General features: G+C 38.9%; 1 protein-coding gene across 2 annotated transcripts in view; it reads right to left on the bottom strand.

Annotated features, from left to right (window-relative positions):
* atosa (atos homolog A) overlaps positions 1 to 27,458 on the bottom strand; it is a 41,562-nt gene that overhangs the window by 13,543 nt on the left and 561 nt on the right. For both annotated transcript variants that reach the window (XR_015850235.1, XM_088333513.1), the window contains exons 2-3: positions 2,577 to 2,761; positions 1,035 to 1,231 (exon numbers count right to left, since the gene is read on the bottom strand). Coding sequence is in view for 1 of the 2 variants with exons in the window: in XM_088333513.1 (XP_088189639.1) it covers positions 1,035 to 1,231; positions 2,577 to 2,761 (382 nt within the window). In the remaining variant the exon portion in view is untranslated. The remainder of the gene's footprint in view (positions 1 to 1,034; positions 1,232 to 2,576; positions 2,762 to 27,458) is intronic.

Here is a 27,458-nt window from a genome sequence, read left to right as displayed (position 1 = left end):
GGGAAAAAAAGCCTCTCATCTTGCCCATTTTGTCTCTGGTACTGGTAGCAGACAACAATGTTGACGTAGATTGCTAATTTTGTCACGGTATTCTACATAGTCTGTTTTGATGTAAGTTGGTGTAGCATTGTCTATGTAAGGTTTATTATCGTTTAAAAAGAAGGATTTGCAATCATTTATAAGGGGAGTAATTGGCATAGGCTGACAGGTATGCGGTAGACTGTTCATACGCAAGCACTTACTGAACATTTAAAATTAAAGTTACAGTAACTTTAAATGAACGTACACTTAAACATGTTTAAGGCTCTTTTTTATTATTAATCTTGCTGCATGGAGTTTTTTGCATGCACAAACTGGACAAGCTGATGGTGGTGGTAAGTGGTGAGCAGTCTGAAGCTGTCTCTAGTGGTAAGCTCTGGGACTGTGAACTAGATTTTTCTTCCCAATTAGATTTTTGTTAAACTAAAATTCTCATGTTTAGAGGTGCTCATATACAAAGGTACTGCTGTGTGTGATTTAGGAAGAACATCACATTTGTAATCAAGTCAGAGAGTGAAAAAAGTGTTTACCACAGTAGTAAAGAAATAGCAATAGTATATTTATATTAGAGGTAAGATTTTCAGATCGAGTCTGACCCGAAATACGTCCGAAATCCCCCCTACCTCCTCCTGTGTCCTCACAAATAAAATGCGAAATTTGGGGTTTTCTTTGTGCTCGGTCCCTCAACTTAATTGGTCAGGCTCTGGCTTGATCGGGTTTTCACACCCACGGTCGGCTGGATTCGTTAGGGCCGATCTTAACACCAGTTCATATCTAACGTTCTTGGAAAACATAAAATAGTAAGCAACTAAATGAAAAATTAAAAGGGTTACTGAGGGTGCCATCCTGTGTCATTTACATTAGTTCATGGTTTCTAGTTCATGAACTAGTTCAAACATTACGCTGAGTTTAAACATACCAAACAAATTGTATCTACAGTATATTATGTAATCAAACAGAACAGAATACTTCCATGTTCGAGTGTTTGCACTTACTGCCGAGGAATCGGCTGCAATGTCCATCTCTCCAACAGGAGTGCATCTTGTTTGATGACCGGGTCGCTGATGGGGTCGCTCGGTGGGCACTCGTCACCATAGCAACAGTCGGGCAGGAGCATGACCTCGATCATGATGGGGATATTGTTCCTCCAGAGCAGGATAACCTCAGAACGGGTCCGCCGTGCTTGCTGACACTTTTGACATGAACAAAAGATGAGGACAAACAGTCATTGGTTTTGAGCAAATGATAAGGTGAAAGCACCAGTTTCAAAAAGGAAAGTTGTACTAAAATAGCGTTTAAGGTTTTGTTGTTATTTCTCTCAAAAGCTCATTTTTAAGGTGTTATAATGAATATGGAACTTTGTTACTCTTTGCCGCCTTCTCCTGGCTTGTGTTTTCATAGCAGCTTCAGTCAGCTCATTCATGATGCGTGCGCCAGTACGTGGATTTCTTTCTCTAAGGCTATACAAATCTAATCGATATTGCAAAGTGACGTAGTGCAATTGTGTAATCACAAGACACTGCGTTTTTTTTTTCAATGATTTATAGTTCAAGGTTTATCCCCCCTTGTTATTTGAGTGACGGCCAACTAGAATTGACACAGTTTGGGTAGAGGAATGTTATGATGGCACTAGCCAATAAAGGAGAGGCAAAGTTTGCAAGCAGCACAATATGCCAGACACCATAATAGTCAGCAGACAACAACCCTAACAAAGCTCCCCAGAAGAGAGCGCTGTTCTTAGGAATAAAGCATGTCTATGATTAAATATTCATAAAAAAACAAATCTAGCACAGAAAGTGACTTTACTTTTAAAATCAAATTTGCATCACAATTGCAATACTGGTCTGAAAAAAATCACAATTGTGTTTTTTCCCCAAATTGTGCAGCCCTAACGAGACACGTTCGAATAAACTCTTATTTTTTCATCTTCTTTCGGTTTTGGGTTGGAATTTGGACTCTACTAGAAACAGGTATTTTCTTGAATTCACCATGTTCATGCGACACTGAGAAATAGAAAAGAAAAAACAAACTGTGGGGACAAGCACGATGTCACTCTCTAGCACTGCCCCAACCACCAGCCCCTATTTGATCCCAAAACTGTATGTAAACACCCAATGTAAATATCTTCTGCCTCTACATGCCCATACTTTCTTGTGTAAATTATCCTTTATCTTTTTTTTTTATCCTAATAGTAAAATGTGAGACTGGAGCGCCGCCTCCAATTTCGTTGTCACAATATGTTCAACCCATTTTGTAACAATGATAATGAAGGTATATTCTATTCTATTCCTTGAACCTAATGTGTTCCACCCCCAACAGGTTTGATAAAAGTAAGATAAAAGCAGAGAGGCGAGGTGGGAATTAAAGCCTAAGTGCTCTTTGAACTCAGTGGGGCATTGTTAACACATACCTAATTAGAGAAAATAATTCAACTTTTTGAAAACACCTCAAACAACGCACTCCACCTTAAAGAGATATATAACATTTATTGGGTTTAAAATTAAAAAAAGAGTAAGAAATGTAAACACGTTTTATACCTGTGGCAGTTTATCGCTGCATTCATGCTTGTGAAGAGGCGGCATGGCCGACTGGGCGGGCGGACAATGCAGCCCCTCGGTCCTGCCCTTCACTGAGTATTCCGGTGTCCGTCCCTCTGTGATGAGCAGGGTCAGGAACACCAGGAACTCTTCCGCGTCGTACTCAAAATACTCCTCTGTCGCATCTAGATGAAGCATAAGAAGTGCCAGAGTCAGCGTTATCACATTTTGGACCGAGTGCAATAAACCTTGCCAGGCGAGAAATAAATTTGACCTCAGAGTAACAAAAGTCCTTTGCTTACATTTTTTCAGCCTAGGAACTTATTATACTGCTGTTTTTAAAGTGTTATTAACAGGGTTCGTACACCTTTTTACTGGCCAAATTCAAATTTTTCTGAAACTTTAATCAAATCTGGTGTAAAATATGTATTTTTCAGAGCCACAAATTAATCTATGATTGACCTATTTTTCATGCTCAATCATAAATGCCCATAATTGATATGTCATCTTTGCAATAATACACATTTTATAGTGCGCTGCTTAAGTGTAGCACCTGTCCTGTTTGGTGCAACGACGCTTCATAGGACAATGCCGTACAAAATAATGACAGCTGCCGTTAATCACAAGGAAAGAAGTTATGCAACGACAAAGGTAAGCCACCAGGGAGCAGTGTCGGCGTCATTTCTAAGCAGACTTGTTGTAAAGCTTGGCAAAAATTACAAACAACATTAAAATTCAAGCATTCGTAAGGATTTCAAGCACCCGTACAAAACCTGAATTAAGGAAAATGAATTTGTTATTGATTCGGATTTGTTCAAATGACTGATATTTTGGTACGTAGAACTTTTTGTTGCTTCCTTGCGAATCTCAAAAATGTGAATGTCGTTATTGCAAGAGTCCAAGGGTGTGTGACCGCGGACCTGTTCTGATAATAGCTCACCAGTGCTGAGTCATTGTAATTTTCTAGTAAAATGATTTTTTATTTTAGTTGTTGACTGAATCTGTTAAACCCTACTTCCAATAATTAACCCGGAAATAACATATTACATACAGTAGTAAAAAGTAATAACATGAAGTTGATATTTTAGAAATGCATCTCAAACTTGGGGCCCTTTGCGGTAATTAGTAACAAAAAGTAGCTCTCGGCTTGAAAATCGGAGACCCCTGGTCCGGACCATTTTGGGAGAACTTGTAAACTAAAGTGAATAAAAACTATTTTTGGAAGAGTGTGGAGAGGCTTAGTAGGAAGTAAGCTCATGAGTTGCACATGAGGCCAGCTGACAAGCAGCAGCTCTAAAAAGGGGGCAGCTTCCTCTTGTTGCAAAAGCCTTCTTCACATGGAGATTGTCTTGATAAAATTAAGTCGCTTATCTACACACAAGGTCCGCCTCAAAAAGTTGATGGAGCAATCTGGCTCAAGCGATGCGGCCTGTTGGCAGCATCTGCATTTTGAATGAGCCGCTTCGTCTTTCCAGCTGTCCCATTTACAAGACAGTCAATACACCACTGTTCTCGTCTTTATCGCTGCATATCAATGTAACAGTTGCAGCTCTAAAAGGAGGCGAATAACTGACTTCCAGTAGCTCTTACAACAATAAAAAAAGGCGTAGTAGGCATACTTCAAATCTGGCTGGACTGCAGCTTCAATTTAAACAAAAGCACTTAGGAAGTGCAAACCTCTGCCAAGGTCTGAACATTTGTCACCTGTCAAATATCAGACAATGTCTGCATCCGACTTAGTTTTTAAAATTTGCACTCTACAACAGAAGCCAAATTAAACATAAATACTAAATGTAGGCCCTAGCCAAAAGGGGCCTGGCTAAAAATGTGACTTTCTGTAAACATTTTTATCGAGTTGATCGACGGCTGAGAAAATTAGAAATTAAAAAACAACCATCTTCATTTTCTTAAACAAACGTGAACCAGTAGGCTACATAAATTAGCATAAAGAGTACAGTCTTTGGTCAAATTATTTGAACCGTAATTAATAACAAGTACCGTATTTTTTGTGTATAATGAGCAAAGGTAAAAACCTTTAAAAAAAAACAAACTCAAAGTTTGGGGTGCATGTTATAGACTATGTTTTACGGGACTATATAACTGTATTCATGCAACGATTGAGTCAAAATATATCGCTGACCACAATTACCAACATTGGATGCAACGGAAATTAAACCCGGGTTGTAGCTGAGAGAGCGTTGAATCTTAACTACTAGACCAGGGATTTTCAACTTGTCAGTTAGGAAATAAAAGTGGGTCACAGACCCATCGTCAGTGGGACGCAGCTCTTTGTCTTGGAAAAATTATGCTAAGAAAAAAAACGAGTCTGAATGACCCCCCCCATTTAACAGTAGATGTTGATAATGCCCTGCATATGTGAGTTGACACCTACCAAATCACACCACAGAAAAAAACAAAATTAGGTTTGTTTACAAATGTTTAACATGGCCAAACGAAGATACAGTGCAGGATATAAGATATGAATTTTATTATCTTGAAGACCAAGCCACTGAAGTGAAGCGTTTTGGATTAAATAAAAAAAGGCAGTTAATGAGCATCATTACTTGAAGTCGTTTATTTATTTATGTATTTATTTTAACATACATCTCTGATTAAAACTGAACTATTTTTTTCATTCAAAAAGTTTTAGAAGTGAAATTTGTTCCTGATTTGGGTCGTCGTGGCTTGTAGTTAAGGTGCTATAGTGAGACGTTGAAGACAGACCAGTTGAGAGGCACTGCACTACCCAACCACTGAGGTAAATGACAAATGAAAAGGCATTAGGTGTTTTTCCTCAATATATATATCTGTTTTCATTCAAGTCTTCCAGAAATATATGAATAAACGCAAAAGAAAACAACGAGGGAAACAACTCTTTGGTGTATCTAATGAGGCGGCAGTAGCTCAGGAGGTAGAGCGCTCGTCTTGGGATCAAGGGATCCCAGTTCGAATCCCGGCTCGTCCGTGTTACATGTCGAAGTGTCCTTGGGTAAGACACTGAACCCCTAATACCCCCAATAAGCAGGTTAGCGCCTTACATGGCTGCAAGGCCGCTATTGGGAAATGTGGAGCGCTTTGGGAAGTCATTGACTTGAAAAGCGCTATATAAATGCAGATCATTTCATTTCATTTCATGAATGGAACTTTGAAGGACATTTAATAAATATTTTATACATTTCATGTTGGTGTTGTGGTTATAGTTTGAAATTGTCAATAAATGGTTTTACTCATGGCAGCACGTATTCAACAACATTCGTTACTTGCAATGCTTAGTTTGAGTTGAGAAAAAGTGCAACAAATTTCACACCGATTTTTAATCAAAAACTAGGGGTTTGCATTGTATTTATAATTATGGTAAGCAGTTTTCAATTTAGAATTATTAATAGAAATATACATAAAACTGAAAGATCACGTTCACAAGGAGAGAAACACTCTTAAAATGTGCTAAGCATTGTAAGTATGTGTAAGTATTGCCAGCCAGTCACCCACATTTCTGGAGGGGGAACTCCTCCTCCACGTTTCTGAGAAGGGACTGTTGCTGCACGTGGAGTGAGGAGCAGTCCAACACAAAACATAAGAAGAAAGGGGGTGGAGGGGAACACTGCGGGGAGAGAACGACTGGGGGTTGTTTTGTTCAGCAGCTGGTGGAGCGTTGGTCGTTTTCTTTATTGGCACGGAATCAAACATTTGTTTAGGACATCCCGATAAAGAAAATAAAGCAACGAGGTAAGCCTAGGTAATGTACGGCAAAGGTCAGGGCAGAAGGGGACGAGCCATAGCCACCTCCACATTCAAGACTGATGGTAGATACACATGAGTGGGCCGTGTAACTGTCCTACGCTCGGTAGTGTGTTCAGGTTGAAAGGTGCCGCATCATATTGGAGGCGCAAAATGACACATTGGCTTATTGGATTGAGGGTGAACTGTACAATGGAGATGAAAGAGCAAAAGAACAACCGCGTAACTGCCGCCTACGGTGCACAAGCACACACATCATGGGAAGGCGAAGGTTGGTGTCAGATAGCGACTTTTGTGGAAGATAAATGTGTGGAACATGCGCATTACCACCCTGAAGGCGAGTGTGTAACAAAACCAACCATGAATACTAACAAATACAGGCACGGTGGCACACAAACACACGCCCTTTGAAAACATACAGGCATGCATACATACACAGAGATCTGGACAAAGGGCCAGTGATGGAGGGTTTGGGTAAGGGGCCCAGTGGACGCAGAGATGTGAGCTGTAATTCTTTAGGGTGTAATGCTTGAATAGAGCATTCCTCCAAAGCCTACACAGCTCGCATGAAGAGAAGAGAGAATCTTGATGGGATGCTAGGAGGTGATCACGATGCAAGACAGCACAAAGAGAAAGATTGGCGGGAAGGCTCCAGCTTAACAAAGAGAGCGTTCAGTGATGCTGGTAAAACATCAATAGAACAAGATCCACCCTGAGTGTCCTGTGATTGTCTGATATCTACGGTTTAAAGAACATATTTGTTTTTCTCTTTGACTAATGTGAGATATTATTAGAATACTCAATAATAATATTCATTACGTCGTCAAAGGTTCAATGTTAAAATACATATATTGCAAGGTCTCTGAAATGTAGCTGTATAACTGACCTGTAACCGATCCACTCAGAAAGATAGTTGTACCGATCTGATCTCAAATACAGGATGTTCATTTGATAAAAATGTTTTGGCCTGACTTTTTAGTGTGCGGCACCTCACAGGACAGACGATCACAGAGCCAAATCGCAGAGACGCACGGCAATTCAGAAAGTCAGCCAGCTAATAATAACTGCGAGAAATCCAAACTGTCATACCCAAACCCGTAGTCTGTGCTGATGTTGTTTTCAAGAGTTTTACCAACGCATTTTCTTTTTACATAAATGTCAACCCATTCAATTCAATCGTATTTCATATCATATTTTGCTAAAATACTTCAATTCATTTTTATTTAACATACTTTTTTTTCCTACCTCAAGTGAAAACGATTTTATTTTATTAACAGTCATTTATTGGGCCATTGTAACAAGACTTTTGCATGGTTGTGCGCATTGGTTCATTTCCATGATTCACGTTCATGGATCCTTAACCGCATGGATCAATTTCTGTGGTGTCTTAGGTAAGTAAAAGCCTGGCGGCACCCATCCCCCTTCGAGGACGGATTTTTGGGTAGAGGTTTGCTCCCCCACATGAAACAGGTGGTACTGGTATTCATGGTTACCAGTAGCAAGAAAAGCCTCCTGATCTTACTCAGATACTCCATCATCAGCTCACCATTGCTTTCCGATGTAAAGTGCAATTCCGAGCTCTGTTTCGAAACTTGGAGTAAAGCATCGTACAATACACATTTGCATCACTTGTAGCGTTATAATTTATCTTGAAAAACAAACTTTGTGGCAATGAAGTCATGTCCTTCGCTTTTGTGACATATTTAAGGCTCTTTGTGCAGTAAATTACTTACTGGCCTTGAATTAGGACATTGCCCAGAATCAACAGCCAATAAGAGAAAGAAAACAAGTGAATGTACATTTTAAAAAAACGTAGCTTATTGACGCATAATCAAGTCAGAAATTTTACGAGCACCTTGCAGTCCTGGGAAGAATTTTTATGTTTTTTTATATGAAACTGGAACCGAAACAAGGATCCTTGCAAGCAACAGTGCACAATGATGCAACAAGTGAAAGAGTTGACAACACAGTCACTGTTGTTCTACAGTACGTAATTTCATATTTACTAGACAAAATCCCCAAAAGAAAAAACTAATCAGATTTTGCCGGGAAAATTCTGATTTTTTTGGAGGGTTTGACTTGTACACTTATCAGTCACCCAGGGTATCCAGCTATGCCTCACCGATTTGGACTTTAAACGGTTAGACCTTCTTTTTTACTCAATTAATAAAATCCGTAAAATTAAAAATAAATAAAAATTTTCGGGAACGATCAGGTTATTTTTTTAGCTCGTCCTTTATGCATTTCAGTCGTTCAGGGTTGACAGGTGTATTATGAGACTTTATTTCTGCCATGCTATAAAAAAGAAGCCATTCAATTGACTTAGTTTTATGACTGATGTCTATGTGCCTGGCTTACATTATTGTTACAATCGAGATGAGTGCTAATTGTTCCCAACTGCACCATTGTGAACCAACCTACTTGGTGGAAGAAATAAGAGGCTTGGATAAAGCAGCCCTTTCTTTACAGATGCAGATTATGCAGTAGGCACAAAGCAACATTTGAGCCTTCCCTTTCTCATATGCCTGCAACCTCTGTGCTGTTTGTTTCCACAAGGCATACGTGAATTGCATAACAGGTCAGATTTAGATTAGGGCTTCTTATATTTAGAGGCTGTGACCGCCGGCCACCAAGTGTGAGCTGGAGTTCTGCCTGTGAATCAGCTGCTACGGCCAGGACACACAAACGCTCACCTCTCAGCTGTCTTTATGTGCTTTGGCCGGCACCAGTCAGTGCAGTTACTGTATGATGGAAGGAAAATGTCCTCCAGGAAAGGGAGTGGAGGCAATTTTGGTAGCCAATACTTTATTTAGAGCCATCACAGTGGTGGAGCACACTGTGGGACGATTTGTCATTGCTGAAGAAGGCAAACGTGATGCTCATTTGTTTGGCCGTTACTACTCTAGTGTGGTGCTTGCTTGTTATGAAAAACAAAACCAGGCAAAGGATACAATTTCAGGATTGCGACCACAACACTGTGTCTATTTTAACAGAGACAGATGGGACCGTAGCAAATACGCGTGCACTTGCACACTTTCATATAAGCTCACCCATTAATCTATGCAGGGTGGACATCAGGACAAACAAGTGTGCAAGCTCAGTCCAGTTTTCCATTGAGCAAAGTGCTTGGTCTTCCATGCATGTAATGATTCTCACTTTACACTTTTAGCTTAGTACACATCTTATTTGTTTATGAACATGTTTCATTTAGGTGCCCAAGTCTTGCCAGCAGACGATCAAAGTCGAAAGCACTGAAAGGCTTAAAATAACTGCATCTGCTGGAATGAATGAGCTGAGGGCTGTATGCACTGTACTGATGATAACATACAGAAAGGGAAGGTGCAGAAGCCCAGAACGGAAGGAGAGAATTGTGGGGTCTAAAAAAATAGATACCTAAGGCAATTAGAGGAGAGTATTTCTGAATCTTAGTCAAGACAAACATGACAGTAACAGACCGCCAACATGTCAAGAAGGCCTACAGTCAAATAAAATCTTCCCAATTTCAGTTTTTCAAAGCCATAAGTGTGACAGTAAGCTTTCATTTCTAAGTTGTTCCTGGCAAATCAACAACAATTTATATTGAATTATACTAAAACCCAAAGCTCAGCCATAATGGATTTAAACGTGAAAAGATTCCAGAGTTAAAGCATGAACACCATAATCGATAAGGCCAAAAGTCCTAAAGAGTATCCCCATGCACATACTTGCACACACTTGTCTCCCTTAAATTAATGTAAGGAAGCTGAGTGGGAGATTACATTCACAGTGTTTCCATGTCAAATATTGTTACTGCAACCCCTGGTAGAATGAATATTGACAACTTGGTAGCACACGGAATTTCTTCCCCTTGAACTCTGTTTTCAAAGCATATGTTCAATAGCATGCATCATCCCCCTTGATCTACGATTGATGTTTTACAAATAATGAACCTTTTGCCATGACCAATTAATGGGAAAGTGAACCTCCCAAAATATATAGAATAGTACGTCGTTGTTTGTGCCCTAAATATGACATGGTGAATTTTATTGAATATGTGAACTATGAGTGAAGGGGGAAGATTGACACCTTTTGTGTACATGCTTTAAAGGAAACCTTTCAAAACGAACAGATTTTGAGTATGTTGAAAAAAAAATTGTATCCGGCAGTGAATTCCCAATTTTAGTAGCTAGAAATAGACGTAATTTATGGTTATTGATGAATTTTTGGGGGATATTGGAAATAAAGAGCCCCTCAATAAAATCAAACAAACACTGTTGCTAGTTATTGGGCGTTTGGGCCTTTTTCCAGAGCAAAGGACTTCCTTAAAGTAAGGGGTTTTGCTTAATCTTAATTTATTTCGAGTTAGGGAAAAAAATTGCCGTTTTTGCAGTTATCGAACTAACCAACCAGTGGTCCACGGCATGAATGTTTTTTTTCTTCGTAATAGTTATCAGTCATTTATTTATGTCAAATTAGGCCAAAACCCAATACATACATTTTGTTTTACTTTTAAATTATCAACTCTGCTTTTCATTAATTTTGTTAAGAATTATTATTCTGAAGGCGTTTTTGGAACAAACAAACGCACACATTGTTTAGTCTAACAAACTAAGATTTATCTATAAAACAAAATCAATAGAGAAAAAACATTTTAAGAAGACAATTTCAGCATGTTTCTAACTAAAATGGTAACGTATGAAAAGAGAAGGAGGTTCTGCTGTGATTGGAAAAAAATTGTGGATACACGTTTGAAGTTAAGATAATTAATGAAGCCTATGATCAGAGATTCTTTAGGTCGTGTTTTAATTGAATAATCCCAGCACTTAATGGCAGTTGTGCAAATGTTCTTGTCATTACCTACAGAGGACACCGTGGGATGCAAGTTGAGCTCTCGCTCTCTTTTGCAGGTCTCCACCATACTTTCTGGTCGAGCGTGGGGGAGAGAGGGAGATATTAGACAGGCGGGCCAGAGCTCAACCTGGTTCGGGGCTCAAAGTCCAGGAAACGAGATCGAGGCGGACCTGCCGCGTGCATTTAAATGCCCTCTGACATCATAGAACACCAGAAGCTTCATTGAAGCCTACTTTGTGTGGTCCTCCTATGGTACTGGAGCTTTATCAAAATTAAGTTCTCTTGACACGCCATAAGATACTCCAGCATGAATCACCAAAAGAAAATTTAATAATCTTTTGATTACTGGCCACCACTTTGGTGACTTGAACCTTTATTATTAATCTGTAGAGCCTGGTCATCTCCTGGAACCAAAAACTACGTTGTCTGGGAGCACACTTGTAAACGCCTGGTGTGCACCTTTTGAAGTTGTCAATCACAGGCGTGGGGAGACTGACGTGAGGAGACGCGCATGGAGACGGCGGCGAAGGCAGGTGTGGTTCTATCCATCGTTTGCATAGGTCAGTTTATCAGGCGGTTTAGGTAGCCCAATAATCCAAGAGGGAACAAAAATAAGAAAAAAAGAAATCGAAAAGGTTTTTTGGGACGAATGGTGAGACTTTCGAGGTTCCTTCTTTTGACAGAGTCTGTAGCTGGAAGGGGAAGGGGATATTTGGAGCAAATGGATTCACCCAACACTATGACCAAAACACATGACAAGACTAAGCTAAAAATAGATTAGGTTTGGAGCTTACATATTCAGCTGCACCGAGCAGCAAATAAGGCAAACACAGTAAACGAGATGGAAGTTCCATTCACTGAACACATTCTCTTCTAAACCCTTGAAAAAGACAATATGACTGAAGAAAACTATCATCAGAACTGCCTCTGGTGCGGTTCACAACAGTGCTTTCTATATCCATGACCTGATGTAAGAGGTCTGGAATACTAACTGACTTGATGGTTAGCGGAGAGCAATCATCAGTGGTCACACCAGATTAATTTCCAGAGGCTAAAAAATGTGCGTCACCACAGCAACGGAGGCATTGTGTTTAGCACTCCCATCACGGTGATTGAAGTAGGAATGAAAAGCGTATGTATACATCTTTGTAACTGAGACTGTGCGGAGGAATGAACATTGAAGAACAGCTGGGACTTGAGTTGTGTTCCAGCTTAAAATCATAATTTTCACTCAGTGATTTGCCATAATTGCTCATCTAAGATTTATTCTGGCATTCTTTTTGGGTTTTACTCAAGGATATCTCTCCACTCTAACATATTACAACATCAGTATAGGATTTACCTTTTCTGTTTTCGTCTTATTTCTACTAAAGAAATTTAAAAACAAAACTAGAGGTGTACTTTGCAAACGGTGACATCGAGACATGCCAAATTGTAGACCCACAATAGTCAAAATGACTCACTGCTTATAAAGTTTTCATTGTAAATTTGTAAAAACATAAACTCTAAACTAGGCAAAATAAAATTAAGTACAATTGTATGACTCGAAAATTGCATTTAAAAAGTAGTCTTAACGTCTTAAGGATGGTTTATAAAAATGAATGTGCAAAAACAATCTGGTAAAACCAACTTGCGCATCTGCATCAAACTAACATTGTGTAATATTTGACCACTAGATGGCACTGTATTGTCTAATGCGAACAAAACCCATTGCCAAATGAGCACAGCATATCGGCAGGATGCTAAACAAACATGGCGGCGACTATTAGGTAAGGATTTCGCTATGTAGAAGAAATACAAATGTCTCGACCTATGAACATTTATAAAAAATAACATTGGTATGATAGTTCATGTATTTTTGCTTATTATTCAAATGTTAATTTGCGAAAGAGTCTTAAAAAGGGCTGCAACTAACAACTATTTTAATAGTTAATTACCGTAAATTCCGGACTATAACCCGCGACTTTTTTCCCAAACGTTCAACCCTGCGGCTTATTCAGTGATGCGGCCAACCTATGAAATTTTTCTAACGGCCGCCAGCGGCGCTCAAGTACAAAAGGTAAGATTTAGACCGGTGGACTATATGCGCCGAGGAAGACTGCAACTTCTTGGCTTGTGCATAAATTAAATTAGTGTAAACATACCCTCATCATGCAAAATGCAAAAAGAAAGGCACATCAAAATGTCACCAACGGGTTCCGAAAAGCCGGTCTGCTGCGTGACGGAGAGAGGGGCACAGAATCAGGAGTGGATGAGACTTCCAGCGACAGTGACAGCGCGGCAGTGACAGCTCGAGTGAGGCTGCGGGAGCGTGGGACGACGTCTATATGACAAAGTTTCTTTCCGACACTGAAGAAGATGACTTTGATGGCTTCAGTTCTAAGGAAGAAGATGAGGACGGTTTACCGTGATTTTTACAAGTACGGTATGTTTTTTAAACAGACCAGTTTACTGTGTTGCGAGCGTGTTGCTAGCGTTGCTACCATTAACTGCCCTGTCACAGGCACCGTTTGGGATGAAAGTTATATTATTATTATTAAAGCTTTGAAAACTCTCTCGGTGTAGCGTCTTTCTTTGTAAATATGTGTAACCCATGTATAATACGTATTTGCAACTGTATATTTTTGTAATGTATTTTTTTAGACACTTATTCTGATATGTTTTGCACGGGCGAATAAAAAAGAAGGGGCGGAACAAACGCGGGGTGACAGGAAGTGGGGTAAAGGTGAGACCTGTTTGTGGACGCGGCGGACAATAGTGGATATATATTTTTCCCACCCTTACCTTTGGAAATATACACTTTTTTCCTTGGATTACTTTCAACGGGACCCGGACTCTGCAGGTCTGCATCAAACCTTAAGTACCGGTATAATTTTCCGTTCATTTTGCCGGCTGTGACTTTTGGACCGTGTACTTTAATGAAGGACATTCAGTTTCAATCGCGGGACTTCAAGTCGGGTTTGGGTTAATTTTGTGTTTGTGTTACATTCTTTTAATGTGGGCGCATGCGGCTTATATACAGGTGCGGCTTGTGTAAGTACAAAATCGGTTTTCCTCTTAAAATGTGGTGGGTGCGGCTTATAATCAGGTGCGCTCTATAGTCCGGAATTTACGGAAATCAGTCGATTTTTGGGGGGGATTAATCGATGAATCGTATTTTCAAAAAATACATTTTCAAGTTCTTCTTTTTTCAAATATTCACGTTTTGGCCGGGAAAAAAATTTCCGTGACCCACTGGAATTGGGTCGGGACCCACAAGTTGAGAAACACTGCTGTAAAACACACCTAAAATATTGCAGTTGGCCAATAAACTTATTTGTCAGAAACGATCAACTTTAAGTTTTCTTTCTTTAACAAATGCTAGTTCAGAACCATTTCTTCAGGTCAAAAGTGTACCTATGTCTCTCCCCCACCCTGGGACACAAAGGGGAACATTTTGAGCGCACATAGCAACAAGCCTTGATTGGCTTATGAGCCTGAGTACACTTCCAGTTGAGGAGAACCCTTGCTCTGTTTTGTCAACTCAGCTGCCATTGTTCTCTCAACGCACATAAATACACGCAGATTTTGTCAAACCCGCCCACAATTGTTAGGCACAATCAGCAGTTGTTTGCTAGCTGACGGGAAAAAACGTGCTACTGAGGTCACATGACAAATTAGCCATGAGTCATTTGGGGCTAGAGACAAGTTTTAATGGAACAAAAGACAAAAGTCAGCTGATGTGTGAAAAGTAAGGTGTGTTATTTGGTCTAACTCAAAAGAGTTCTGGTTTAGGGGAAAAAGTGGTAATTCTGCACTCCAAGAGTTAATGCCTGCATTAGATCAACAAATCGTTTAAGTGAATTCAAATAAATCCTATTAAATGTGCTTAAAATTTCTGCATGACGGTGAAACCCTTAACAAAGGCCGCCTGTTAGGGTTAGGCAAGTATGTTTGGTTACCTAATTTAGCCCAACAGGATCCACAAATTGGTTATTTTAATGTCATCCTAGAGAGGCCTAAAACATAAAAGTGACGTTTCTAATTAAAATGTTTTTAACACTAGAAGATATAGAAAATAAATTTAGCCAACTCAGGCAAAGACCTACCACACACAAAACACGAGTTTTTGAGACAACTACCATGTTGTTTTGGCCATTTTGGGAAAAAATAATTGCCATTGCTGTTGACAACAAGAAACTCAAAGGCTCAGCAACTGTCTAATGTAGTTAAAAGCACTATTTATTAGGAAGAGATACTCTACAGTGATGTAAGCAGTCCAATACTTGAAGTATAAAAGACTGCACTGTTCTACTTTTCTGCATTCGTCACAGTTACTGTACGTACTAATAGCGCAGACGCCAAATGGGGCAGTGACATCGACAAAGTAATTCACAACGTCGAGTACTGTACTTGTTTCAGAGCCATAACAGAGGTGCCAGTGTGTAAAGATACTGCATAATGCCATCTATACATAATTTCAAACACCTACTTATGCCTGTTGTGTTAAAACCAACTGCTGCTTTGTTGTCCGACAGTGACAACCACTTTCTAAACATGTTTAAGACTTGATGCTTATGCTTTACACAGCTGCCAGTATGATATCATTGCAAATGATTCAAATAATCAATCCAAGGTAAAGTTCGGGATGTTAAATGAAATGAAAAATGAATTCATCTGCATTTATATAGCGCTTTTCAAGTCAAGACTTCCCAAAGCGCTTTAAATCATTTTTCAACTGTTTGGCATGAACATATTCAGACTTTATGGCTGTAAAGTTTGTATGTTGGTAAGTTATGGGATATCTTCCCCTTGAGCAAATAATCGTCCTTGCCTGAGAAGGAAGAGAAACACAATTGTGTCCACTTGCATTTGGCAAATCTATCCTTGTAGGTTTAAAATGCAGAAGAATAAAGAAAAATTGCTATGTATGGCTGCGTAGTCAGTCCTTGGCTCAGGTGACCATGCTGAATTATCCTCGAGCAAGACACTGTACCCTAACTAGCAAGCTGACAGCTTGTTTAATAGTGTTGGCCAGAAGTAGGAGTTGAAAGATATGCGTGAATCAGTAAATATGACAAATTGTAACCCAAATTGCACCCATACTGAGGTCTGTCGTAACGTGGTGAGGACACTAGGGCAGTAGGGCACACTGGTCTATGTCTGCAACCAGAGCCAACCATGATCATAAACGCGGCAGCCTTATAATTGTGCCAGCACGTCTCCTGTCAATTTCTAGAAACGGGAGATACCTTGAAGCAATCCTAGCGATGTTGATCAAAGGTTAAGTGCGTCACTTGTGGAATTGCTGAACTGTCAGAGGGCATATTAAATCAGATTTAGGCGAGATGCATTAAAAGGCACTTGCCAAAGGGAGTAACATTAACTATTTGGTGATATTAAGTATTTTTTTTGAACGGTTTCAAAAAGACAGATCAGATTTGACTGTCTGAGACGTCAACATACGTGAGGAGAAAGGACTCAAATGCACATGACCGCACATGCTGCCCCTGCTGTCAGAGTCCTATCATTTTGCTTCCAAAATGTTTTTTCTTGCATACTGAGAAGCAGTCAAGACAAAAACTAAAAAGAATAAATAGCAAAGATGGCAAAACCGGAAATGTAAAAAATAAATGCCAACGTATGTTTAAGTTGTTGAAAAAAAAAGTGAAGTCTAAGACAACAAATGTGTGCTGGGTGCCAACTTCGCTCTTTCTTGTACAAAGCCTCCCGGAGTGAGATTCTGTCTGAAGATCCAATTTGGACACTAAGAAAATTCAGATTCGAGAGGAAATCCTACATGCCTGTAGTTTGAATGTAGCCTTAAACACCAACATCTATTAAGGCTAAATGCTTGGCAGGTGGTGGCTGTTGTTTGACCACATCTAGGTGGTAAGAGTATGTATCAGATGTGAAGGCGAATAAAACAACAGTTGGTCACATAATACATATAGGACAACTTCGCCAGAACAGTGACTGTAAAAAGTGAAAATGTCAGCGTTTACAATCAATCACTACAGTGGGAGCAAAGATTTAATGTCTACACTTTACCAAACTATTTAATGAGGAAAATGAGTCACTTGTAGCAGTGACATATTGAGGTATTGAATGTAAGTAGCGAAATAGCTTCACAGAATTGGGGCTATGATGGCTTTCGGTATTGCCAAATCTATCAGACCATCTGCACTGCATCCTCTTCTTAATTTAAATAAAATTTGACAACTTTTTAGCAAATACAACACACAATGTCCAGCACCAGTAGCCAGATGCAGTACAGTATTTGCTCTGTGTTAGTAGCTAAAGAATGTAGTGAACAAGAACGTGGATCTATCTATCCCAACTACGGTTTCTATGTATAAATTGAGTAAATTAAATAACAAGCCAAACAACATAAATGATTGAAGACAAAAGGTACGGTACACGCTGGCCACCTACTGTACACAATAAAAGATCATTTAACGTACAATTTAGAGCACCCATTACCCCTCCAAAAAAATGAACAGTAAAAATCAGCTGAGTACAGGGAAAAAAGAGAACATTAAGCTCATAGAAAATAATATGAACTTACTGCCCACTCAATTGATGTGAAGATGAAGATCTACAGAGCAAGCAACTCCCCTCAAAAACTGAAGCCAATTGTTTTACTTGATTTGATTGAAAGAAAGTAAAAAGAAAGGTAGTGTTATATTTAATGATTCCTATGAGCTCAATAGGTTCACAACTCCCTGAGGTGCTCCGTTAACAGCATAACCAAGTACCTCAGGTCCCTTATGGTCACAATACACTACAAAAACCTGATAACTAACTGCAATTCTAAAAAAATGACGATATATTAACACTTTCAAAAATTTAGATGTGTGCAGTTCCAAAGCTGTTGCCTTGTTTGTTCAAAAAAATAAATGTTTGCCCTTTCATAGGCAAAAACACAATAAGAGTAGTCATCACAGACGATCACCTACTGACGCATGTTAAACTACCGGTATCATGTCCAAAGAGGAAGAGAGACGTTGGAGTGGTTTCTCAAGATGAAGATGTCATGGGGCATTCCCAGAAACTTAAAACAAGTCTGGCCTATTTTATGCACTTAATCTGTCACAAAACTTTGCCTGTTGGACAGTAAGTAAGTCAAACATTGTAAGGTTTTGTAAGAAGTTTGTTCAAATAACAAACTTGAAAGCAAAAAAAAAAAAAAAACAGTAACATTTTTCAATCCTGTTATACTGACTGTGTTAGAATGTTTTTCAATCAAGACCGCACTGTGCCCTAGAAAACCAACATGCAACCTTTCTTTCAAAATTGAGGATTCGTTTTGACCACAGATGCAAACAATAGCCAATGGCAGAATGAGTAACTAATATTTTTTTTTTTCAATATAATAATAGGTTTAATAATAGTCTGTGGTTTGCAATAATCTGTGGTCTATGCAGCCCTTTGAGACTCTTTGTGATTAAGGACTATACAAATAAACATGACTTGACTTGTCTAGGTTTCGTTTTATTTTGGAATTATCTAAATGATTGAGGACTAAGTTTTATACATATAATTGACATATAATTTCTGTAGATACAACCGATGAATAAATGAAGACCTATGAAGATGGGTTATAGCAGGCGACAATCACATTTCAGAAGAAAGCACCTGTTGTTGATAGCCCCTGTTGTGGTATAAATCTCCACCAGAGTGAAAAAACACAATACAGGACGAGACAGGTGCTGTGTACGTCACATTGCGTTATCTGGGGCTCTTTGTCAGCGAGAGTGCAGAGTCGCTGATCCGCTTGCATGAGTCTGGGACATCTCAGGGCAGCTGTAATCTGGCCGAGGGCAGGACAGAAGGTAGGCATAGAAATGGAGTCTAGTGGGGGTGGGGGACCACAGGGTGCCTGCCTGATGGCCTCATGCAGAAGGCATTGCTATACAGTACAAGCGACGTGTGCCATCTGACTGGGTAGGGTATATGTTATCCTTTTAGTTATATGGGAAGGGTTAAGCGAAAGTACATTTGCTTGCCCTATGGTTAGCACATTTGCCAAACATGAGAAGGCCCCCAGTTTGAGACCTGGTGGAAACATTTGTTGGCCTGGAGAGCAATCGGCGCCACCCGGCTGCACTGCTTTTAAGACACACCACAGGAAATTGTGCCCCTACGTCCCTAGCGGCTAAGGGATCCAACTGTTCAGAAACGGAACTATGTTACTTTTGACAAAGAGTTTTTCAAATTTGCTCCGCCAAATTCTTTATCAGAGTGGTGCAAGCACTTGGTTTTACTTATGGTAAAGCACATGCACAAGCAGGGGGATAGGCCCCACAGTTTAGTGCTGCAATTATTATTAGAAGCAAACTGTTATATGTACAGTCCCAAACAAACGTGACTCATTACTCTGGGAAAACAAGGGGTCAAATGACTATGGTTAGCATGGCATAAGAGTCTGTGTGTCCTCTCAAATGACATAACCATGGCCCACAACATGCAACAAGGCCAACTGTATCAGATTCAGATTCAGATCTACTTTATTGTCATTCTAGTACACGTGTATACAGAACGAAATGTCGATACATCTGACCAGCACAGTTTCCTTGAATGTACAGATATAAATAAAAGTTGTATTATAATCTTGGAATAAATTAGTATTGTATCCATATTTTTCATTCTCTCTAACTTAATTCCAATTCAGATACAAAATAAAACGTATAATACTCTCACAAGATGCAAAGAAGATTTCGAAATGTTATCAAAATACAAGCCAAGGAAGATGTCAGTGGTTGCAAATCATTGAGATCCTTTCATTTGTTAATAATTTTCTGAAATAATTTACAAACCCTCCAAAGTAGTTCATAAAACAGCATTCACTAGCAATTGGTTTAAGCAGTATATACATTCCTGTAGAAATTTTGGGGAGTTTTGTTGAACTTTCTTGGAATGTTATGGGCATTCAATCTTACTGTTTGCCACCTATATTGTGTGCAAATATCAAATCTTAATCCACACAAGTTTTATGGCCAGATTCTTAAGAATTTGGGACAGTAAATAAAGCCTTAACCAAATCTTCTCGGGAACAAGAGTCACAAAGTATTTATAATGGACTGTGCTATGTTTAGTTATGTGCAGTGTTGTTCTTCCCCATTTGAATCTTCAGGGAATTGAGACCAAATGGTTTAATCCTGTTCTCATACAACCGTAATTTATTTCCCTTTGGAGGTGAATTGGATTTGTAAATGAACTTTGACTATAGGGCTTTGTTTTTGTTAGGTAAATGCACTTTTCTCTTTTATTTTTCTTTCAGTAACAATGTATTAACAATTACTTTGAAGAATAAAAACTGCTCTCAATTGTGTTAATCAGAATACCAAGTTTTAAGTAGTAGGACAACATACAAGTTATTAGGAAAATCTTAGGGCCGTGGTCGCAAACCTTTTCAAATCAAAGAGCTTTTAAAGCAAAATATTTCATTTATATATTTTTGAGAGCCACAGTATGTATTTTAAGACTAACATTCAACAGAACTGCCAAACCTGCTCTCCAGACAAAGATAATTATTCAGGGCATTCTATTTCACTGTGTGACGTTTGAGGATGTGGTGAAATCTATGAACTAACAATAATGCTAGAGTTTGCGTCCCATATGAACAAATATACCACTTCAAATTTGTCTCTTTCCTACAGTTACTCAAGATTGTTGAGGCTAATTTTGGTAGTCCCTTTTGTCATAAATAATCATTTCAAACTAAAACAGGAGCAGAATTCTTTGTAAAAATGTCACAATATACTGCAAACGTGAAAGATATGAGTATATTTAATTATACTTGTGGGCCATGAGTGCAGAGATCCGCACACGCCTTCCACTCACCTAATCAAATTGCTATGGGTGCTTGGCTGGTGGTTTTTTTTGGGTGTTTACAGTTTGTTCTGTACGTTTTCATCTTAAAGTGTCAGAACAGTGAACATAGATTGTTTAATGACCTATAATTTAAAAGATTACTTGGAGACGTACAGTCAAAATGAGGTTTGTTGGTGTCTCCCGTGAGTGTAAACTACAGTTGAAAGTTTGCCCTATAAATTTTTTAGCCAACAATTGTATTGCTGTGTTGCTTTGGCTTCGCATACACTAAAAGTGGAAAGTTACAGAGAAGTAACTATGGCCCTTTTTAATATCTAAGCCAGCTGTAGTCATGAAAAGAGACATATCTGGCTTCATGGCCATTTGTTCCCGACCAGTTTTAGAGGCTAACTTTTCTTCAAGCCCCAGTCCATATGTTTGTTGTCTATCCTTTTTAAATGAAAAAAAAAAACAGGTCAAAATAATTGTTTTTAATTTTCTAAACATAAATAAGGTAGTGGTTATTATCCCTTTAACAACAGATGACACACTTCTGGACATGTTCAGACAAGTCCCACGTCCGCCATAAGACTATCTGAGGTGCCTCAAATCAGCTCTCACAGCAAGCGCTTGCTCTGTGCTTCTTCATGCTCAACTGCTAAGTAAACAACCTTCCCTTAGCACTGCAGTCCCTTCCTGTGAACAACCCCTGTTGAGGGTTGCAGACAAGAGACAGCGGCTGGCCAGTGAGCATCCTGACCGAGGTTGCCCCGCAGAGGGACAGTACAGCATGTTCTAAATTTGTAATACCCTACCGCTGGCTGCCCGCTGTGGAGTAGACTTACCAATGTGGTCAAGCATCTACTGGCACAAGCTGTCATATTTAGAACATGGCAACCAGCGAAGCGCCAGGATGACACAGTAATAGTCTGCGTTTTGTTTTTAGGTGAAGCACAGACTAGGTGACTGATAGGCATAAAATCAGGTTAAACTAGAAACATAGAAATGTTTATACACTACTGCAGATCTTTGAAGCCTTAAAATGTCAAGATTTTAAACTGATACCATAACAACGGTGTCTCTGAGCCAGGGCTCCAACGAGCGGTCGATGTTGTTGTCAAAAATCGATCATAGATATAGTTGACAATGGAATTCCTCGTCGACTATTGTCGCTGGACACATTTTTCTCCAACAGAAGCATCTCTACATGAATATAATCTCTGCTGAGAGTCCCAAGAAGGCAATAGGGTCTCTGCCTTGAACAGTAAAAAACATAGAAATGGTGGCGTCAAAATCAAGTACCCATAGCAAAACTTCTACAGTTTGGGAGCAGTTTAACCTGGCCCTACCAATAAAAAGTATACTTGCAAAGCAGACCTTGCGTATCACGGCAGTAACTCTGTGGGATACAAATATTTAAAGATCACTTTGGACGGTTGAGCGAAACAGAGTCTGACTCTTCTTGGTAAGATTCGTGCAACATTCAAGCCAACAAACACTGTTTTCATGACATACATTGAATATTTTACATGCGTATATTTCGATATAAGAGAGATTGAGTGTTGCCTGATGAATGAAATGCATGTAGCCTGAAGAACAAATGTCAGTTGTTAAAACCGTTTGTTTTCAAACTGATGAAAATATTTGTCTTATTTACTGTTCTACTGCTGCTAATGAGACTGTTCTTAGCTTAAAGAGATAAAACAAAATGTTTACTTGATCTTAATTTATTATTTCTTTTTTTTTTTGTCAATAAAATTAATAAGAAGTTTATTTGTGGATTTATGTTTCTATTGACTAAGCATGACAACACGTGTTAAGGTCCATAAACAGTAGGCAATAAGACTTCACATCAAATTTGGTTTGTTGAATTTGAAGTACAAATTTAAATAGCGAGTGAGCTCCCGGTTCTGCGGATTACAACTTTCATCAATACAGCCCCACGCTCGCTGGACTCAGTTCAAACATTCTCCAAACAATGTTTTATAGATAACAAGACCCAAACGTGAAAATAAATACATCTTAACACAAATTTAGAGCCATATAAACATAACTAAATCTGAAAACTGATGTCAGGTTTTACTTTATTTTGTGAAAAATTAAATGTTTGTAACAAACATAAAAAGAGGCATTTTAAGTGTTTTTAGGGGTGCCATAATCAACTATTGATATGGCTTCAAAATCAGGACAAGATTTATTTGGATTTCCTCACAATAATCTGATATTGGAGCAGATATACAAGCAATCTATTCCATTTGCTGATCAGGCTCTTCTTTCCAGCAGAATGGATTTTGCATGCATAGCACACGTCAACAATATCAATGTGCATTTGAAGGAGTTTTTACTTGAAGTACTTGACAATGGATGGACAAAAAAATGGAGTAGGACTTAAAAGTCCGGTTCCGCCCGGAATTGCCTCAGTTACCATGCCAGGCCGAATTGGTTGACTAGTTAAATAACTTTTGCGCCAGAAACTAGCACGGTAAACAAAAACAGCAGGTCAGATAGCCAGTTATTTTTTTAGCTTCGCATACACTCAAAGCATGTTTTTGTAAGATTATCCGTCCTTGCCCATAAAAGTATTACATATATGTTATGTTTAATTATAATATAATAATAATAATGCATATTTTCAAGAGGCATCTTTGAACTCTGCCACCATAACTTAGGTTGTCTAAGTAAGGAAAAAAAGTAATCTCCAGACAAGTTCATTTTTTAAAAGAAGCTAACGTTAAAACATTGAAAGATTTAATATAATTTGTATATGCCTTTGAGAAATTCATAGTCCATTTTATAAACGATAAAAAGTTAATGCTCTAAAAAAAATAAAGAATCTAACAGCACCTTAAAAAGGTAATCTGGCTAGTTTTCTTTTAATTTTCTAAAAGGTTTTAGATCAGATGGTGTAATAATAGTCTGTAGTTTGCAATAGTCTGTGGTCTGAGCAGCCCTTTAAGATTCCTTGTGATTAAGGGCTATAGAAATAAAGATGACTAAAAGTACTCATTAAAACATTAAAAATGTTTATATAGTTTTTATATGCCTTCAAGAAATTCATAGTCCATTTTGTAAACAGTAAAATGTTAATGCAATAAAAACTAAAAATAAACTCGAGGGTCAAATAAGATCAGTTGAAGTTTATCAACATAATCATCTGAGACTTAGCTGGCAGATTTGTGTCTGTAATTACTATCTGCAAAAGAAAAATTAGTTGCTGGACTAACGCAAATAATAACCAGCAGAAGTACACACGCATAGAAGGCCTTGATCAACTGAATGGGTTTACATGAAAAAGAATTCCATTTCCAAAATTAGGAGCTCAATCTTCTTATTCAGTTCATTAGAAACATGTACACAACACGCCCTTACAAAACCAATAGGTACATCCTAAAATAAACATTGCCTGCATTAAGTCACTGTGGAGTGAAGACACCTTGCCCACAGCAGTGTGAATCTTACTAAAGGCTAGCACACAAAAGAGATGACAATTGCAAAGCTTTTTGATATCGCTCAGTCGGTCGTGACCATCAAAAAAGCACATGACAGACGCTGTCGCTGTCTTACTGTTCACAGTTGACCCAGCATATGCCACGCTATATTATACAGGAGGTTATAATCACCCAAACAGCCATGCCCCTTAACATGTATGCATGTACAATTTGGGGTAAGTCACATCATGAAACAGATGTGCAACTGTGTCAAATAAGCACTCCAACACTATTACATGAAAGACTGACTGCAATGGTGCACGAACCAATAGGGCTGCAAAAATTAGTAGACATTATCGACGAAAATCTAAGACAGAAATAGTCGACAATGTATTCAATTGTTGACTATTGTTGCCAGACCCTTTTCCAAAAGAGTGAGGCATCTTTACATGAATATAATCTATTGCTGAGAGTTTCTCATGTGCAATAGTTTATCTGTCTCAAGTGGTAATATAAACATACAGAAATGGCAGCATCATCATTAAGTACGCATTAAAAAACTTGGAAAGTTTGGTTGCATTTTGGATGAATTTTGCCTTGGATACGGTGAATATAAAGACTACTTGCAAAGCAGACCTCACGTATCATGGCAGTAGCTGACACGCGAATAAAAGGTCATGTCGGACCGTTGAACCAAACGGGGTCTGACTCTCCTCTGTAAGATTCAATTAACATTCAAGCCAATACAGTTTTAATGACATGAATTGTACATTTTATATGCATATATTTCACTTTAAAAGAGAGCTTGATCATTAAGCCAGAGTGTGCCTGACAAACATATTTTAAATTAAATTAATGCAATCGAAGAACAAATGCCAGTTGTTAAAACTTTAAAAACGACAAACATTAGTTCTTTAAATCGTTTGATTTCCAACTGTTGATAATTGTTACGCTCTTTTGTTACAGACGTTGCAGTTGACCACTGAATGTACTCAACAATATGCACATATTTGTTTTATTTACTGTTCTACTGCTGTTTAAGAGCCTGTTCTTGGTTTACAGGGATAAACAAGTTAACTTGATTTTATTGTATTCTTTATTTGCCTGTCTCTAGAAATGGACAGAGGTTTATTCATGGATTTATCCCTCTACTGACTGAGCACTGTGCCTAAATGGTTAATTAAATGTTTGAATGTATCCGGAAGATGCAATAAAATATGTGTTTTATTGTACCAATCTTTCATGTGTTCAGCAAGACACTGAATCCCTAATGCCCCCAATAAGCAGGTAGGCGTCTTGCATGGCTGAATCCCTGTTGGTCTGTGAGTGTGTGTGTGAATGGGTAAGTGCGAGGCACATTGTAAAGCGCTTTGGGAGGTTTTCATTGACTTGAAAAGCGCAATATAAGTGCAGACCATTTACCATTCATCACAAAACTGGAAAAACTTCATGCTAATCTTAAGAATAATCTAATAATTATCCGATATTCGACTTAGGGTTTAGGGTTAGGCTTCGGGTCTCAATTGAAATATATAATAACACAGTTTAAGGTAAGATTTCAAACATTTTCTTTGTCACTGTTATTGTTTCATGTCAAATATGCTAAATATAGTTAAATTTCTAGCACATAGCTGTAACGTTCACATTCTTGGATTCAAACATGTTTTATTTTCATGCTAGCTAATGATGGCTACATGGACGGTTGTAACCAAGTCAAGTCATGCTTATTGGTGACGCCCTTAATCATAAGGAGTCTCAAATGGTTGCACAGTTCACAGATTATTGCAAACCACAGGATATTATGACACCATCCCCTGATCTAAAACCTACATGAGGGGAAGGAAAAACTCAAAAACCTCAACAAGAGGAAAATCAAGAAACCTTGAGAAGGTCATCCCCCTTCCAGGATAACCAGGCTGCAACGGGTGTTGCAATAACAAACAATACACAGCTATTATCAACATAGAATATAGGTTATTCATATGCCACAGAATAGAAGTGTGTTTTAAGCTTAGATTTAAACATTTCCACTGAGGTTGCAGATCGAATCTCAGGGGGAAGAGCATTCCACAGCACCGGGGCCAGAATGGAGAACACTATCGAACCTTGTGAACATTGTTTACAACGAGATAAGACGTAGCACTACAGAATAAACACATTATATCATATCTAAAAGGGTATAGGATAAGATTAAAAATGACTTATTAGGATGAACAGGTCAATATTGGTGTGTGAGTGTGTGTGTGAATGAGGCACATTGTAAAGCGCTTTGGGAGGTTTTCATTGACTTGAAAAGCGCAATATAAATGCAGACAATTTACCATTCTTCACATAACTGGAAAAACTTCATGCTAATCTTAAGAATAACATAATAATATTCCGATTATTCGACTAATCGTTTCAATAGTCAGTGACTCCTCGACAATTAAAATATTCATCTCATCTCAATAGCTACACCGCTTATCCTCAGTAGGGTCGCGGGGGTGCTGGAGCCCATCCCAGCAATCATCGGCCAGTGGGCAGGGGACACCCTGAACTGGTTGCCAGCCAATCGCAGGGCACACGGGGACAGACAACTCACTCGCTCATTCACACCTAGGGACAATTTGGACCGGCCAATTTACCTGAAATGCATGTTTTTGGAATGTGGGAGGAAACCGGAGTGCCCGGAGGAAACCCACGCGAGCATGGGGAGAACATACAAACTCCGCACAGGAAGTCTGGAGCTGGATTTGAACCCACGAAGGAGGTTCCCATGACATGAACTGTGACGCACAAGCGTTAACCACTGCTCTGCCGTGCTGCCCACAATTAAAATAGTATGTATAAATTATTTCGAGTAGTCAAATTGTGAAAAATATCTGCAACTGTACCAAAGAATGCCATTACAGAGTGACTGCAAAGATGCATGCCGCCAACACGAGTGTCTCTCTTTCATAACCTCATCAAAACCCAAAAGGCCACCCCGTGATTGACTGCAGCTAATCTCATCACGCCACAGTCACCAGCGTACAATCAATCACTTAATGCAGCTTTTTCCCTATCAGGGATGCAGACGGCGTTTCCAAAACGAGCGTCTCTGTAGAATCAC

The sequence above is a fragment of the Urocampus carinirostris genome, chromosome 4 (genome assembly GCF_059441175.1).
Source record: "Urocampus carinirostris isolate Australia breed hairy pipefish chromosome 4, RoL_Ucar_1.0, whole genome shotgun sequence".
Taxonomy (NCBI): Eukaryota; Metazoa; Chordata; class Actinopteri; order Syngnathiformes; family Syngnathidae; genus Urocampus; species Urocampus carinirostris.
This window is presented reverse-complemented; position numbering and strand designations above follow the sequence as displayed.